Genomic DNA, 16,347 nt, shown 5'->3' on the forward strand with positions numbered 1-16,347 from the left:
GTGACCACCCACAAAGTCTCTGGTGTGCCCTGCAGTGTGTAGAGCCCCTTGCTACAACTTGCTGGCAGTGCATGGGGACCTATTGGGTGCCAAGCCCTAAAACTGACCCTGGGGAGTTTTAAATCCTGCAGGACTAGTCTGGAGTTGTTTTAGCCCCTTCATTCCTTACCTTTCTAGACCTGAGTGCCGAAGGTGACTCTGTTTTGTATAGCTACATTCAAATATCTTTTTGTGTCAGCAGCAGTGGTGGCAGGTAAGGAGAGCGGAGAAAAACAAGGGAAGGAGTGTAGAGTATGGATTCCACTGGCCTGGTTAGACACACAGAGGGCAAGTTGGGGATGTTCTAACACTGCTGGGGCTAAAGACTAATTTGTGAAATTACACAATATGTGTACAGCCAGGAAATATGCATTCAAAGCCTTGGATACTCAATATATTGTTTTTAAATTCTGTTCTTCACTACAGTTAATGTGAATAACTAAATAGCTCTCAGGGGGTCTTAAGGGTCCTGCTTCAAGATTTAATCCGATTTACAAAAATGGGGAATTAGGAGGACATCCTTAGGGGAGCTGTCTGCCTTTCATCTGTTCCTTGGGTACTTGGGGCTTCTTGCAGGCACATAATGATGGGTGCTGTTGGAGACATAAAATGCTGAAGATTTTGCAGTTGATTGGATCAAAGGGGATGTGTTCAAAACTTGCCACGCAGCGGGGACCATGCATTTGCCCAGTAGCCATTAACACTTCTTACACCTATTTGAGCATTGGCCTGTGCCATTTAAGCATTGCCAGGGAGAACAAAATGGGACCTGAATGCCTTGGCTCAGGGTTGCTTTTGATGGGTGTGACACTGTCTTCAGTAGTCACCAAGAGTTCTGCGGTGTTCTGTGAGTTCAGTGCACTGTGTTTGCACTTTTCTTTCAGTCTTGGAGACCTCATAGCTCTCCCAGGTTGTCACCATAAGTACTTTGGCTTATGGAGCAGTTGCCTGCAGAGCATCTGTACACGAAGCCAGTACAAAAACAGTTTTTCTGCTCAGCTGCGTTTCTGGCCACAGTCCTGCTTTGCCTCCAACCCCTGCTGGTTGATGAACACCTGCGTGCCACCAGTAATGGGCCCATGTGTGGAAGCGCAGTGGGGAAGGCTGCTGCCCTACTGCTTGTGTCCTTTGTGGTGGAGCTGGTGTGCGAGGAAGGAGGGCTGGGGCACAGGGAGATGGTGGGTGCACGCTGCCTTCTCCTGAGCTCTCCTCAGCTCCTGTGTGCTATTATTTCCCCTTCACAGCTGTGGTAGGAGCACCAGCCAGAGGCCTGACTTTGAATGGGTGGGTTGTAGGAGCTGTGGCAGTACAATTGCTGCAGTGTGACTTGATGTTGTCCATGGGCTAGGACACACCATTTCTCCCACCATGCAGCTTGGGAATGGCTCAGTTGTTACAAAAGCAGTCCTGGCTGCACCTGCCAGCACTTCTGCTACAGGCATTGCAAGAAACTCAGTTACTGCTCTGGGCGTGTGCCTGCATCCTCTCCTCGGTAATCCCCAGTACAGTCACAGTATTCCAGCTCCCACGTGCAGGATAGCCTGGAAGGTTCTTGCAAAGGTGAGGTACCCTGTGTTCTGTCAGTTCTTCCAGCCACAGAGCAATAGGGAAGAATATCCTGGCCCAAGCACATGAAGGATGCAAGGGGCACCAGGACAGGGACCCAGGCGTTGAAGTTGCCAGACTTGTTGCATGCGTGTGTGACTGCCTGCAGTCTCTCCTGGCCTTGCCAGCAGCTCTACTTGCTTCTAGTCAGGGTTGACAGAGCACGGAGCCCTTCATCTTACTGGTGTGGCTGGTGTTTGTCTGTGAGCTAGAGTGTGTGGCTGCTGCCCCAGTCCCTGCAAGGCCAGCCCTTAGTGCAGATGTAGAGATGAGGTAAAAGGGAGCCAGTGTCGCAGTGCAGATGTAGAGATGAGGTAAAAGGGAGCCAGTGTCGCATCACCTGGGACAGGCAGCCCCTCACCCCCAGCCCGAGCTGTGCTGTCACTGCCTTGTCCCTTTCCTGGCCAGCACTGGGTGGCAGTGGGAGGTGAGGATGCTGCTGCTGGCAGCAGGCTGTGGGAGCCAGCCCTGGGCTGCCCGGCGCTGCAGGCACGCTGCCGGTTTTGGGAGCAGTGAGCCCTGTGGGGAACTGGCTGCTGTGGCTCATCCCAGCCCTGCAGGGGACAGAGCTGCTGTTGCAGGGACAGCAGGGAGACTGGCAAGCTGGCTGGCACGCAGCGAGGCTGCTGTGGTTAACCAGTGCTAGCCCCTGACAGCGAGCAGTACACCCAGCTGCCTGATCCCTGCCCAGCCCTCGCTGGGACTAAATGATAGTGTAGCAGTGTCAGTCCCAGCACTGTCTAGCCAAGCCTGGTGGCAGCTGTCCCAGCACCAATCGTCCTTGCACTGGTGCCACTGTTCCAGCACCAGTACTGACTCAGCTGGTACTGCCCAGCACCAGCTGTCCTGGCATTTTACTGCCCAGGCACCAGCTTGGCCCAGTACAAGCTGGCCTAGCCCCAGCAGAGGGAAAGCAGCAGCAGCATGGATCAGGAAAGAGTTGGTCCTGGTTCCTGGATTTGCTCAATGAGCAGCTGTTTAGGAGTGTGAGCGAAATGCTTCTTCCTCAGCTGCAGAAGCAGCACCCACACCTTGGCCACCTGTGACCAGGTACTAACCTGCTCCTTCCTTTGGCACACTCCACTCCTCCTTACTGGAGCACCACAGCCCCTTGAAAAACTTCCCTCTTTTCCTATCAAACACAGTGCTGCAGCAGTTGCTCATCTGAGCAAGAGGAGGAGGACATAGCTGAGCTGAACAGGATAGGTGTAGCCAGCTGGCCATGGACCAGAGCTGTCAGTGCATGACCCCAACGTGGCTGAGAATGGGTTTCCTGGCACTTGGGCCATCTCAGAGCTGTGGTGTGCCAGACATTGCTGTCCTGTCTTCAGAGCAGCCACACAAGTTTGGATCCCACTCCCACCATCTGGCAGAAATAAAGCACACATCCATGTCAAACATAATATATTTATAGCAAAAATAGGCTTTTTCTGTAGCTTCCATACACAAGGTTTTCTCCCCGTACATTTACGCAGTAAACAGGTCGACTGAAGCAGTGTGTGCTGGCTGACTCGACAGCTGCCCTTGCTTCAGGCTCCCACTTACAATGGGTGGCTTCATTCCCCTTTTGTGGCTGCTCTCTGGAGCCTGTGCTGGTGCCCTTGTACCTCTCCAGCCAGGGGTTGTGGCACAGGCAGGGAGCAGCCCAGGGAGATGGGGGGAATGATGGTGCAGTTTCTGCCCCCCAGGCAGAGGGCACGGCTGGTGGACAGGCTGCCTCTGTTGAAATGGGGCAGTCCCAGCAGTGCCCCCAACCCACATTCAAGGAGAAGCTTCCTGTAGCTTACCTGTGCTGACCACAGGCTCCTCCACCATGCTGTTAAGCAAGTGACTGGGCACAGGACCTCAGCCCTCTCATGGTGGTAAGAAGATACAAACCACATTAACTCAAAACACATTAACAAGCCTCCCTTGTTCCTCCTGCCCCTCTGCTGATGGGAAGCAGAGGAGGGGCTTAGGACTGCCAAAGTCCCCTGCAGAAACCTCCAGTGCCTGCACACTGTCAAAGACCTTCTCACCCCGCTGTCGGAGAAAGCAAAGCATGAGGATGCTCTGCCAGCAAGAGCTTCACAGTTTGGAGTTCGCTGGGTCATCTCTTGTCCATCCCAGAAGGGTTTGGCACGTAGACCTAAAGGACATGACACGTAGGCAGCAAGTGCATCCCCTTGCTGTCCTGGACTGGGGAATGGCCCTTGCTAGGAGCCAGTGCTTCTTGCTGCCTAACCCTGCAACTGAGAACATTGCAACACACCCACAAGCTGCCTGCACTGTTCCCAAATGAGACACCACCCCGACGAGGACAGGTGCCCAAGGGTGGCTTTGCAAGCAGAGCAGCCACTGCAGCACAGGGAAGGAAGCCAGTTCTCCCCTCTGCCCTCCCTGCACCACTGAGACTCCCACAGCACCCAGGCAAGGAGCATCCCTCTAATCTGGCCCCAATCCCCTCCCACTTCCCTCTCCCCCCACGTTTTTGGCAGTCCTCCTTGGACATGTTCAAGTCTCCAGCATCTCAGCAGCACGGACTTGCCTCACAGTTTGGTAATTGCACGTAACAGGGCCACTCAGTGACCCCCACAAGGCGGGGGGGGGGGGGGAGGGGAACCAACAAAAAGGAACAAGACAGTCAAGTAAACTAAATCAAGAAATCCCTCGCTGTCGGTCCCAGCATGACAGGTCCCGCACGAGTTCAGGGAGAGAGGAGGCTGCCCGGCCCTGCCGCAGCGCAGCTCCCACCATCTAGGAGATCATGTACTGGGTGATGGCCTGCAACGCGTACAGCAGCTCTGCCTGCATCCGGGCTTCCAGGATCAGCAGGTTCACGTGCACCTGGGGGAACAACAAGAGAGGCTCAGGCAGCTGAAGTGTGCTGTGCTCAGCGGTGCAAGCAACTGTCCACCTGGGCAAGTGAGTCTTTTGTCATCAAAATGCCACCAATTTTTCCAGCTCAGGCAGCTCCCTTTTCCTTCTCCTCCCAGTCCTGTAGGCTGTGGCTGCTTCCCAGAGCTGCGTGCCAGGGAGTCCCCTGCATACTTGGCACCAGCATTCCAGGCTGGCAGCAGCAGAGTCCCTGACACCCACAGCAGCCGCTCCTGTGAGTTACAGCTCGACAGAGGGTTCACCAGAAAGCACTCACCACTGGGGTAATGACCTTGGAGATGCCTGTGCTGCTGGTGCCCCTTGGGCTCATCACAGTGGGCAGCCCCATGTCACACTAAGCCCAACTCCTTACAAAGAGCCAGTTTCCATTCCACTTCACCTGCCTCAGACTGGTTTGGTGGCTCAAAGATCTCCCATACACCCCCCAAAGCACCCCAGATTGCAGCCCCTGCCCACTCCCAGCTCCACCGCAGCCAGTCAGAGCCAGGGGCCAGCTATCCCACCTTTTCACTGTGCTTGAACTGCTTCCAGAACCTGTCAAACATTTCTGAGTTTGTCTTCTCTGGGTAGCAGGTTACAGTTTTAATGTAAACTTTGAGCATTCGCTCCAGGAGCTGATTCACTTCTGCATAGTCATAATCATCGTACCTGTGGGAAGCACAGGGGCGAGTCACAGCCAGCACCTTGCCTGTGGTCTGCCTGGGGCATGGCATAGCCACAGGGCAGGGGGACACATGGCAACAGCCACCAGGCACTGAAACCGTGTCCCCAAAGCTCCCCTGCCCTGGCCAGAGCAGCTCAGTATTTCTTCCCTGCCTGTCCCAACATCCAGGCAGGTGATTCACCTCTGTCCCTTCTCCATGCTCATCTGCATGACAGACCGAATGTCCCCCCTACCCTCCCTCCCACCTGGGTCAGCTCAGTTTTCTCCCCTGGACCATGAGGTTGGCTTCCCTACCTAATGCCAAACATGCAGTGGATGTAGTTCCAGATGCCCCGCTTGAAAACAGAGGGTTCACAGCCCTGCCGCTTGGCCATGGCACTGCTTTGCAGACCATCCACCATCCTAAACTTCTCATCCAGGAGATGCCCAATGTCAGAGTAGAGCCGGTTGACCAGTGAGAAGCCATGGTCTTCCCAGGAGTAATCCTGTTGAGCACAGGAAGAGGATTTTGCAATAGCAAAAAGGAGCTTGGAGCATGTTCCCAGGAAGAAGGGCTGGTGACTCAAGAAGCAGCAGAATTCAGTGAATATGCTCTGGGGGTGGCTTTGCCCAAACCACAGCATCCCTTATCAGGCAGCTTTTGAATGATTTTGACCCTTGCCTCCATGAGGGCCACGTGAAAAAAATCATCAACCCTTGGGGTAAGAAGTCACCTCCCTCTTCCCAACCCTAGTGGGGCAGGAACAGTCTGCATGGGCAATTCTGCAACTGTTTACTGCCCACGAGGAAGAGACAGGAGAGGAGTGGAGTGGAGAGGCAGCAGCTTGGGCCGCTGCCCACGAAGAGAGCCGGAGCCTTACCTGGACTCTGAATACCTGCGTCTGATCCTCGTCACGCCGGGCAAAGTCCTGGTAGCCAAAGTCAGGGTCCTGCATGTAGCATGCAAGGTTGGTAGCACCGGTGACTTCCCCATCAGTATCTGCAAAAGGGGAGAGCCCTGCAGACGGGTCAGAGCAGTGCTCAGCTGCCCTGTTCCCAGCCACATCAGGCATCAAAAGCCAGCCCTTGCTGTGCCCCAGCATGCATTCCATGAGGCCCTCTGAACCACACATCATGGAAAACGTAAGGCATGGAGGAGCAACAAACACCCAGGTGTGCCATATGAACTCCCACCCTGCAAACCCTCTGCTCTCTGCCCCTCACCTTCCTCTCGGTCCTGCTGCAGCAGCCTCATCTCGTCCCTGCCCTCAGTCTCCACATGGATCCGCTGCATGCGTTCCCGGAGGGAATCCAGCTCCATGCAGGAGTCCAGGGACTGCACAGACACAGGCTTGGGGGTGAGGGCAGTGGTCCCAGCGACACACCCCCATCCCCTGCAGACCCACCCTCGGGGGACTCACCCGCTTGCGGTTGATGCGCAGCAGCTCCTGGCTGCAGCTGTTACCAGCAGTGGCCTCACAGAAGCACTGGTTCCCAAGTGACAATGGCTTCAGCGAGCCTGGGCCGCCCAGCCCCTCATCCTGCTCACAGCCACAGCCGAAGACAAAGCTGGCGAGCGCATGGCAGTGTGCCAGGAGGACGACAGCATGCACCAGCTCCGCCAGCGACCAGCTCCACTCACTGATCTTCAGCAGCTTCTGCAGAACACGGACAGACCAGCAATGTGACACAGGCAGGTGGGCAGGGTGCTGGCAGCCCCTGTGGATGCTGCTGTCCCCACTGCCATCCTGGTCTCTGGCTGATAGCCTTTCCCAGTACCTCGATGTGCTCCTTGGTGATGAGCCATGGCCGGTGTGCCAGGATCTTGTTGATCTCGTTGAGGTTGCGGAGTTTGGGGGGGATGAATTCGAGGCCGCGCAGCCACTGGGGGTCACCCCCTGCCCGCAGGAACTGCAGCACATGCAGGTTCACCAGGTACCGGCACTGGTGCCGGGCGGCTGCCTGCAAGAGCAGCACATCAGCATCCATGCACTGCCCCAGAAGGACAGGCATCCACGCCCACCTCTCACTCAGCCTCCAGGACATCATGATTTTGGCCCCTGATGAGAAGCCTGGGGCATAGGCTGGCTGTTGGAGGTTGAGGAGAGCCTCACAGGGCTGAGCAGAGCCCCCTGTCCCCTCTGGCAGCTCCCAGCAGGGCTCACCATGATGGCGATGTAGTGCCGGCAGTCAAAGGGCAGTGGGCCATCCATGTGCATCAGGTAGTGCTGCGTCTTGAGGAAGCTGTCGAGGTACTGTGGGTGGTAGCCCATCTGCTGGGTCACCGCCTCCAGCCGCCCCCGGCTCGCCAGCACCTTCACAAAGAGGAACTGGGGGCAGTCAGGGTCGCTGCTGGACATCTTCACTACCTGCAAGACACACGCTCTGCTTAGCTCTCCCCGGAACAGCCCCCGCTGCAGCAGAACGCCCCAGCCAAGCCTGGGCTCTGCAAGGGGCAGAGATCCCCTCTTCCAGCGTGGTGCTGCTACAGGGGTAGTCTTGGCTATTAGGCAGAGCACTGCTAAGTGCCACAGGTAGCGGGAGGACAGGTAGCAAGACACACAGGTTGGTCTCTGTCTGGGAGAAGGCATTGTGTGGTGAGAGGAAGCAAAGGGCAAACTAGGAATGATGTTTCTTGTAGTGGTGCAAGGCCGGATCAGGAGAAGCACGACACAAAATACTTTCCAGAATGGAGCAGCCCATCTGCCTTACCACCAGCATGAAGCCCTCCTGCCCGGTACCAAGATGGGAGAGAGCTGTGGAGACAGCAGAGGGGCTCCCAGGCTCCTTTCCTGGCAAGCCAAGAGGCAAACCATGTCCTGGTACCTTCCTGGTACCTCCTGTGATCAGGAGCACACAGAAGAGCTCCCCACATGTTGCAGACAGCATGGGAGTCGGTCCTGCAGCACAGGGCACAGCTGTTACTGGGTGTACCCACCGGAGAAAACACAGATGGGCAACTCAGCAAGAGGGGCCCACACACCCCCAGCAATGCCCACCCCAGCCTTGCACCAGGGCCCCAGTCGAGCACAGCTCCAGCCCCTCCCAAGAGGGTGGTGGGAACAGAGGGCAGGGATGTTGGAAAGGTGCCCAGGCAGCTGCTGTGCTCCAACAACCGTGTTGCTACAATTCCCACCCAACAGCAGGGTCTGCACCTGCAGCTTGCCCACCCCAAGGTATGGGTAGAGCAGGTGCTAACCCTTGTCACACAGAAAGTCACAGCTCCTGCTCACATGTGGGAGCACAGGCAGCATCCTTGGGTACAAAGGATGCATCTCTTCTCCCAGGCTTGAACTGAAATCTCTCCTGGGAAATTCTGGCCCTGCTGACACCACTGTGTTGTTCCTTCCACCTGTCTCTCCAGTGCAGTCACCCAAAGGCTGGTGACTGGAGCATGGCAACAATGGTGGCATAGCAGAAAACCAGGAGCACTTCTGCAAACCACTAAAGCCACAGGATGCATGGCAGAACACCCCAGGGTGAGGGGGAGACAGAGCAGGGATGAGCTGTGTGGCAGCACAGAGCAGATTCACCCACACAGCCAGTGCAGGAAGCAGCTCTGGCTACTTTCCACAGTCCTGCACTTCTGGTGGAAACACCATCGCTCGGGTGTCAAGAGATTTACTCGATGACATTTGGAGTGTCCTCTTCACTTCCTCTGGTAAAAGAGGTCCACAAAACCCCAAAACTCAAATTAAAATGGAAAGAGATGAAAAGCACCAGCTTCTCTGTTCCACCGGAGAAGATGAAAGACAGAAGTGATCTGCAAAAGCCCCCTACAAAGTCCCTCTGCCTGGGGAAATGAGGTGCCCTGAGGACACCCAAAGGGCTACAGCCACTGGTATTCTCCTCCTGGTGGGCTGAGGTGGAGGAGCCAAGGGCCCTTCCGCTCCCTCCAGGGAAAGGTGGTCCCCAGTAAGGAGCTGTGCAACCAGCCCATGGCTCACCCTGGGGTGCTGCCAGCGCTCCTCACTCTGCTTGTCCAGGTGATGATGGAGCAAGCAACCAGGCAGAAACCAGGCAGGTATGTCTTGGAAGGAGAGGATTAAGGAAGGGGGGGGATGAAGGTGCAGAACAGCCACCTTCTTGGCTCTCAGCCCCTGGCCAGGCTATCCTGCCCACTCCCAAAAGCACCCGCTCAGCCCAGGATGTCTCCTACCGGCACCACCTGCCACATTCCCTCAGTTCTGCCTCCCCATCCTCTCGCATTGCCCCCAGTGCCACCTTCCTCACCCTCCTCGGCCACAGCCCTTCTCCTCCTCCCCTGCATCCACTCGGACTCCCGGGCTGTGGGAGCACCGCCTCCCTCCCCAGGGGAATTTTAGTGTGTCCGAGCCCCCTGATCTCTAACAGGCACCTCGACTGCGTACCCACCACCAACCTCGCCCCCTCCCCGCCCGGCGGAGCCGCCGGGAAAACGGTGCCCCGGTGCTCCCGGCCGGCAGCCGTGAGCACATAAAGAAAGCAGGAGGCTGAAGGAGCCCGAACAGCGCCGGGATGCGCGGGAGAGGGGCCGGCGGACCCCGCCGCGCTCCCCGCCCGGCCGGGGCTCCATCCCTTCGCCCGGCGAGACCGCTGCTCCGTCGGTACCGGTGGCTCCTCCGGTAACGCTCGCTGGAGACGGTGCCGCGGCGGCACCTCTCGCCCGGCCCCTGTGCCCGGCTTTTCGAGAGGAGGGGGGAAGTACGAGTGCCCGCGGCAGGGGCCCCTACGGCGGTGCCGGCGGCCGGTACCCGGGGCCGGTACCCGGGGCCCCATTGTGCGGGCGGCGGCGGCGGCAGCGCCCCCGGTGAGCGGCGCGGGCAGTGCAGGCGGAGAGAGAAAAACAAGTTTGATTGGCAGTGATGGAGCCACGGCGCCTCCCGCATCCCGCACAAAGGGGACGGGGACGGCGCCGCCGCACCGGCACCGGCACCAGCACCGGGAGCAGGACCAGGACCAAGACCAAGCCACCGGGCGCGGCATCGTCAGAGCGCAGCCTCGGCGGCCCCGCGCACCGCCAGCGGGCAGCGGGAATGTCCCGGCCTGCTGGTGCCGCAGCCGTGCCGGCCCGGTGGCGGCGAGCAGGGCGAAGCCCGGTGCTCCGATACGGGCTCCGGTGGTGGCGGCGGGGCGGGTCCTACCTGCCCCGGTAGCCGTTGGCATCGGCTTCCTCGGGGGTGCTCCACGCTCTGGGGACACACGATCATGGTGAGCCCGTGCCGTGCCGTGCCGTGCGAAGCCGAGCGCAGTCCCGGTGCCCGGTGCCGGTGCCCCCGCCCGGTGCGGCCGCCGGCAGCGCAGAGCCGGCACCGCGGCAGGCACGGGGGGCGGGCCCGCCTGCGCCAATCGCCGCCGCCAGGGGGCGGCCGCCGCCGTCCCACGTGGGCAGGGCTGGAACGTTACCGGTGTCAGGCAAGGAGGCCCCGCCCACCCCGGGCAGGGGCGGGGCCTGGCGTGCCCCCGCCGCTGGGGGGCGCTGCCGCCTCTCCCGGGTACCGCGGGACGCTGAGGGGAGCCGGGCCGGGGATCCGCGTCCTGAGCCCGGCTGTGCCTGCGCTCGGCCGTGCCAGGGCCCGGCTGTGCCAAGGCCAGGCTGTCTCAGGGCCTGGCTGTCCTAGGGCCCGGCTGTCCGAGGGCCCGACTGTCCGAGGGCCCGGCTGTCCGAGGGCCAGGCTGTCTCAGGATCTGGCTGTGCCAGGGCCCGACTGTGCCACGGCCCGGCTGTGCCAGGGCCCAGCTGTGCCAGGGCCAGGCTGTCTCAGGGTCTGGCTGTGCCAGCGCCCGGCTGTGCCAGCACCCGGCTGTCCGAGGGCCCAGCTTTCTCACGGTCCAGCTGTCCGAGGGCCAGGCTGTCTCAGGGCCCGGCTGAGGGTCCGACTCTTCTCCCAAGCAAGCAGCGATAGGATGGGAGGGTGTGGTCTTTTGTCCCTCTGCCAGGGGAGGTTGAGGTTGGACATGAGGAGGAATTTCTTCCTGGAAAGGGTGATTAGACATTGGATTAGACTGTCCAGGTAGGTGGTGGAGTCACTGTCCCTGGAGGTGTTTAAGGAAAGACTGGAGGTGTCACTCAGTGCCATGGTCTGTTTGACGTGGTGTTCAGACAGAGGTTGGACTCAATGATCTCCAATGTCTTCTGCAACATAATTGAATCTGGGATTCTGTAAGAGCAGCTGCAGAGTGCTGCAGTCAGTGTTGCCCAGAAAGGTCTGGTCATCTGCAGGGACAGCAGCAGTGGCTTGGGGCTGCAGATGGCTCTAGAAGTGGTTGAAGAGCCCAGAGCAGAGCCCACTGCCCAGCGAGGTCATAGCACATGGCCCCAGTGCACAGGGAGCCCTGTGAGACAGCCAGGAGGGGACTCATCCATGTGCTTGATGTTGATTGATGAACATGCTGCCTCTGTGAGCCTGGGACAGTGGGGCTGGCCCCTGCCTCACCATGTGTGAGAGGTCAGAGGTGTTCAGGAGCTGGGGCTCCACTGGTACTTTCCCCAGACCCTGCAGGACTAGCCTGGGCAAACCCCTGGTGGGCAGAGCTTTATTGCCACTGGGAACTGGGGACACAAAGCGAGGCTTTGGGGGAACTGCCAGGATGACACAGTGGCTTGCTGTCTGAGCCAGCACAGGCAGGACACAGGAACAACCACAAAACCATGGATGAAAGGCAAAGAGGAAATTTATTTTTATTACCTCACCAATTGGAGGATCCCCCAAGCAGCACCCAGGCAGAGGCACACAAGCAGGGATGCAGGCACTGTGGATCTTGTTCCACCCTAGAGGATCACCGAACCTGCTGTTTTTGCTTGTTTATCAAGGAATTGTGCAGTTGTGGTTTACCACTGTGATTTGATCTTTCCCACAGCAGGGCAGGAATTTCAAGCATGTTAAATAAGGTGCCACTAAGTCTATCACAGGCCTGTGTTATCTAAACACAGGAGTTCTACTTACTGAGCACACAAAACTAAACAACGATGAGTATGTTATATGTGTTTTTCTACATCAGCTGCAAGGCACTTGAGCATGTTTGCAATCTTCCTTGCCTATCTTCCATTATTTTTCCACACTTTGCCTCCCTGGGACTCCTTATCCCATCTGTCCCCATCAGTTGGCCAGTGGCCCCCGTCTGCTCAGCTGCAGCTGCCCATTCAGCAGGACACATCCCTGGGTGTGCTTGTGGACACCTTGGAGCAGGGAAGGGGACTTGGCAGGAAGCAAGACTGGCGATGCAGGGCCTTTGGCAGAGGCATGGCAGGAGCGGGGAGCAGGGCTTGTGGAGCGGTAAGGTTTGGGCAGCAAAGCTGTGGAGCAGGGCGGGTGCAGGGCTGCAGGAGTGTGTCACACTCTCCCATAGCTCTTCTGGTAGGGGCTGTGCTCGCTGGGGGCGGCTGGGGGCCCAGGCATTGGAGGTGGTGCGTGGTTGCTGCTGTCCCAGAGGGGCTCATGGCTGTCCTTGGGTGGCAGCTCAGTCACATAGCAGATGTTCTCACTGTAGTTGGGCTTGAAGCTCTCCACGACATCTTTGGGGACTCCAGCCCATTCCTCCAGGGAGCAGAGCAGGGTGAGAGGAGCTGCCACACAGCCCAGCCCCACCCCCACGCAGCAGGGGTGAACCCAGGGCAGGGCTGTTTGCACCACCTTACCTGGAAGTTGCCGTTGTGGGTGATGAACAGCTCATCAAAATTCTTGCTGGGGTTGGGAATTCGGGGCATCAGGATGACCCATACCCTGTGCAGGAGAGGTGTGTCAGAGGGGAAGAGTCCCAGTGCTGCTGCCCCCAATCAGCTCCCCACACTCACCTTTCTATGCGCATCAGGAGGATGACAAGGACCAGCAGGAGCAGGCAGGAGGCAATGGGGACCAAGATGGTGTGGATCTTGAACCAGTGCAGCTGTTCCTCCACTGTGCCTGGAAAAAGCCGGGGTGACACTGACCCCTAGACAGCACAGCCCCACAGCAGTGGGGTGGGCCTGCAGGCGGCCCTTCGTGGGTGGCCACGGCATTGCTCATGGCAGGGCTCAGCTGGGAACAGAGGATGGACAAGGGGCCTGTCCCCAACCCCTGCCATCCTATCACCGTAACTAGCTGGTGACCCTGTCCTGGCTCAGCCATGCCATCCAGTGCTAAGAAGCCCCTGGCAAAAGTCAGCAGGTCCCACTGGTGGGGTGTGTTTTGCTTCCAGAAGTACAAAGGATGCTGCTGCCTGCACCCCACATGCCCGGATGGGTCTTGCACCTGAGCTGCTGCCTCAGGCCATTCTCTACTTGCTTGGCCATCCCTCGCCTGCTGAGCCCTGCCATGCTCCAGTCCATCCTATCCCACTGCAGCCCTCAGAACATACCCTTGCTGGTGGACTTGCTGCCCCAGAAGACAGGAGCGCTCCACTCACTCCAGAACTGGGTGCTGCCACAGTATTTGTTGATCTTGCTGCGCACGTAGAAGGTGTAGTACTTCTCATAGTCCACACTGGGCAAGGAGAAGACATCTCCATTCACCGAGAGCTCCTGCAGAGACATGAGCCACATGCTGCTGGCTGGGACCACCTTGGAGGCTGGTGCACAGGTCACCCCCAGGCACAGCCACAAGAGTGCTGTGCCCAGGGCTCTCACCGTCCAGCTGGTGTCCTTGTTGCTCTTGTACTTGACAGCATGCTCCAGGCACCTGGCTTTGGGGTACGGGGTGGCCCAGGTCAGCTGCAGCTGATTGTTGCTCATGTTGCGGATGGTCAGGTTGACGGGCGCCTCTGGTTTCACTGCGAGGGACAGGTGACACCCAGTGAAGGCTGGCCCCATGCACCAGTGGCCCTGCCACCAGCTGGGAGCTGATAGGGCAGCTCTGAGGACGCACAGCTCTTCAGAGGAGAGGGGGTTCCCTCCGTACCCAGGTCCTGCAGCAACATGCGCTTGCTGGGGATCTCCAGGGTCTTGCCATCAATGCTGGCATTGATGAAAACATGGAAAGACTGGAACTGGATGAGCTCGTTCCGCTTGAAGTAGCAGCCGACCCTGACACCATGGTCCTGCAGGTAATGCTTGCACTCCACCTTGTCAGATGCGTTCTTGTACCTGTGTCACAGTAGGTTACCAGGACTCCCCAAAGCCTTGCATGCCCCAGCCCTCACTGGGACCCCTCTCCCCAGCACATCCCATCCTGCTTGCCCTGGAGACAGAGTCAGCCCCACCCTGGGCTCAGGGTGGAGGAGCAGCCTGATGCCAGGACCAGCAATGCTGGCAGTAGCTCCCCTGTGCAAGGACCCACCACTGGACATCCTCCTGTAGGACTGGCCATGGGGCAGAGGCACCTACCGGTAGTAGAGGGAGTAGTTGACGCTGAGTGTCTCTCTGGTCCCCCACTTGCAGGTCATGTACTCCTCGTTGAAGAGGACACACTCCACCCCTGCAAGCAACAGACACTGCTGGGCATTGTAGTGGTGGGTGGCTGTGCCAGGGCCCAGGGGTGCACCAGAGACACATGGCACACGCCAGGTCCCTGCATATCCCTATAAGCCTCCCTCCACAGGAACCAAACAAAGTCATCAGCCAGCACTGCAGGAGAAAGCCCCAGCCGAGCTTTCCCGGGTTGTAATGTAACACAACGGAGCAAAGGGCTGTTTCCACACATGGAGATGGAGGACACCTTCCAGCCAGCCCAGGAGGTCCAGGGATACAGAGGGGCTGCATTTCCACAGAAAGCTGTTGTTTTACTGACAGCCAGCCAAGGAGTGGGTTTTTTCTCAGAAAACAGATGCTGGAATGAGAGTGCCAGCTGGAAAGAGAAGCCTCTGTCTCCCATCCCCTTCCTGTGCGCAACAGTACCAAGGTGACCAGGAAGGAAAAGGCAGCTGGAGCAAATCCACTGACCATGCTGGCCAGCACCCACACAGAGCACGGACCAAGAGGATCTGCCAGTAGTGATGGGGCAGGACTGCTGCAGGACTAGTAGCCAGGGGGCTGGTGGGGTCAGAAATGCTCCAGCACTTCAGTGGCAGCAAGGACACCCCCCAGTAGGGCTCCCTGGTACAGTCTGACCCTCCTGGCAGCCCCACTGCGAGGGCCCATATAGGTGCCGCAGGTCCTGGGGCACATCGGGGGGTTGCAGGGTCCCTGGTGTGTGCCACAACAGTGCGCCAGCCCACGCAGCCTCACATCCTGTCCTCCTCGCCCGCCATCACTGGGGAGCTCCATCCCCCAGCCCCCACCCGCAGAAGGGGCCCGTGGCCTTCCCATGTGCCGTCTTACCTGGATGGCTTTGGGCAGCAGCAGGATAGGGACCTGGCCCACAGAGGAGAAGGAGGAGAGGCACGAGGAAGGTGCCAGGAACCGCCATGAGGGGGCCTGAGCAGGGACGCGTGTGAACAGCCTCACGCAGGGCTGCTGGCTTCCGCACCACACTGCTTCCTGCCCCACAGCACTGCCTGAACCAGGGGCCCACCCTATGTGCTGCCCCATGGGCCACCTTACGGGGACCACAGCTCACTCCAGTGGGGCCCCGTGGCTCATCCCAGTGAGGCCCCGTGGCTCATCCCACTGGGATCCCACAGCTCATCCCACTGGGACCCCATGGCTCATCCCAGTGGGATTCCATGGCTCATCCCACTGGGATCCCACAGCTAACCCACTGGGACCCCACAGCTCATCCCACTGGCACCCCATGGCTCATCCCACCGGGACTGCATCACCCTTCCTGCTCAGGTCCCACGCCTCACACCTTTTGGACCCCCCCCCCAGTTCATCCTGTCGTGTTCCCATGGCTCACACTGCCGTGCTGTAGGGATCACCGCCACTGGGCTGCCCCAGGAGCATGGCTGGGATGGGGATCCCAACGCCCAGCCCGCCTGGATCCCTGAGAGCACCACTGAGAGGCACTGAGGCAGTTGGAGGGAGCGGCTACAGGGAAAGAGTCGCAGCGGGGCTGTGTGTGTGTGACAGTACGGCCGGTGTCCGCGGGGAATGGTGTCGGTGCGGTGATCGCCGCACCGGGGGTGTTGGTGGCCGGGGTCCCGGGGGTGCCCCGGTGTCGGGGCCGGGGGGCCAGCCGGGGCTGGGGGCGACTGTAGTGGCGGGTGTGTCACGTGACCCTGACAGGACACGCCACTGGCGCGGTGCTTCCGCCGGGGGTCGCGCGCGCGCCCTTCGGGCTGCCCCGTCCCTCTTCGACACTTTCCGTCTTCGCTCGGCGTGGGCTCGGGCCCTCTCGGCACTGCTCGGG

General features: G+C 59.1%; 2 protein-coding genes across 7 annotated transcripts; both read right to left on the reverse strand.

Moving 5' to 3' along the window:
• Positions 1-3,031: 3,031 nt before the first annotated feature.
• Positions 3,032-10,488, reverse strand: LOC125332990 (sestrin-3-like). 5 transcript variants are annotated; one of them, XM_048318397.1, is made up of 10 exons: positions 10,288-10,488; positions 7,877-8,064; positions 7,330-7,533; positions 6,944-7,126; positions 6,586-6,822; positions 6,389-6,500; positions 6,046-6,182; positions 5,480-5,670; positions 5,025-5,169; positions 3,032-4,470 (listed from the first exon to the last, which is right to left on the reverse strand). In XM_048318397.1, the coding sequence occupies exons 1-10, from the start codon at positions 10,307-10,309 to the stop codon at positions 4,381-4,383; spliced, it is 1,509 nt and encodes a 502-aa protein (XP_048174354.1). In that variant the 5' UTR covers positions 10,310-10,488; the 3' UTR covers positions 3,032-4,380. The 5 variants fall into 5 exon arrangements, with proteins under 5 accessions (XP_048174354.1, XP_048174357.1, XP_048174356.1 ...); XM_048318400.1 differs by lacking the exon at positions 7,877-8,064 and having other exon boundaries at positions 6,046-6,164; positions 10,288-10,466; XM_048318399.1 differs by lacking the exon at positions 7,877-8,064 and having other exon boundaries at positions 10,288-10,466.
• A 1,312-nt stretch (positions 10,489-11,800) lies between these two features.
• IL2RG (interleukin 2 receptor subunit gamma) lies at positions 11,801-15,783 on the reverse strand. Of its 2 annotated transcripts, none has more exons than XM_048318401.1 (8): positions 15,378-15,783; positions 14,445-14,535; positions 13,987-14,204; positions 13,749-13,891; positions 13,481-13,643; positions 12,939-13,047; positions 12,783-12,867; positions 11,801-12,681 (listed from the first exon to the last, which is right to left on the reverse strand). In XM_048318401.1, the coding sequence occupies exons 1-8, from the start codon at positions 15,463-15,465 to the stop codon at positions 12,478-12,480; spliced, it is 1,101 nt and encodes a 366-aa protein (XP_048174358.1). In that variant the 5' UTR covers positions 15,466-15,783; the 3' UTR covers positions 11,801-12,477. The 2 variants fall into 2 exon arrangements, with proteins under 2 accessions (XP_048174358.1, XP_048174359.1); XM_048318402.1 differs by having other exon boundaries at positions 14,020-14,204; positions 15,378-15,779.
• Between the last annotated feature and the right edge of the window lie 564 nt (positions 15,784-16,347).

Source organism: Corvus hawaiiensis, chromosome 14 (genome assembly GCF_020740725.1).
Source record: "Corvus hawaiiensis isolate bCorHaw1 chromosome 14, bCorHaw1.pri.cur, whole genome shotgun sequence".
Lineage (NCBI taxonomy): Eukaryota > Metazoa > Chordata > Aves > Passeriformes > Corvidae > Corvus > Corvus hawaiiensis.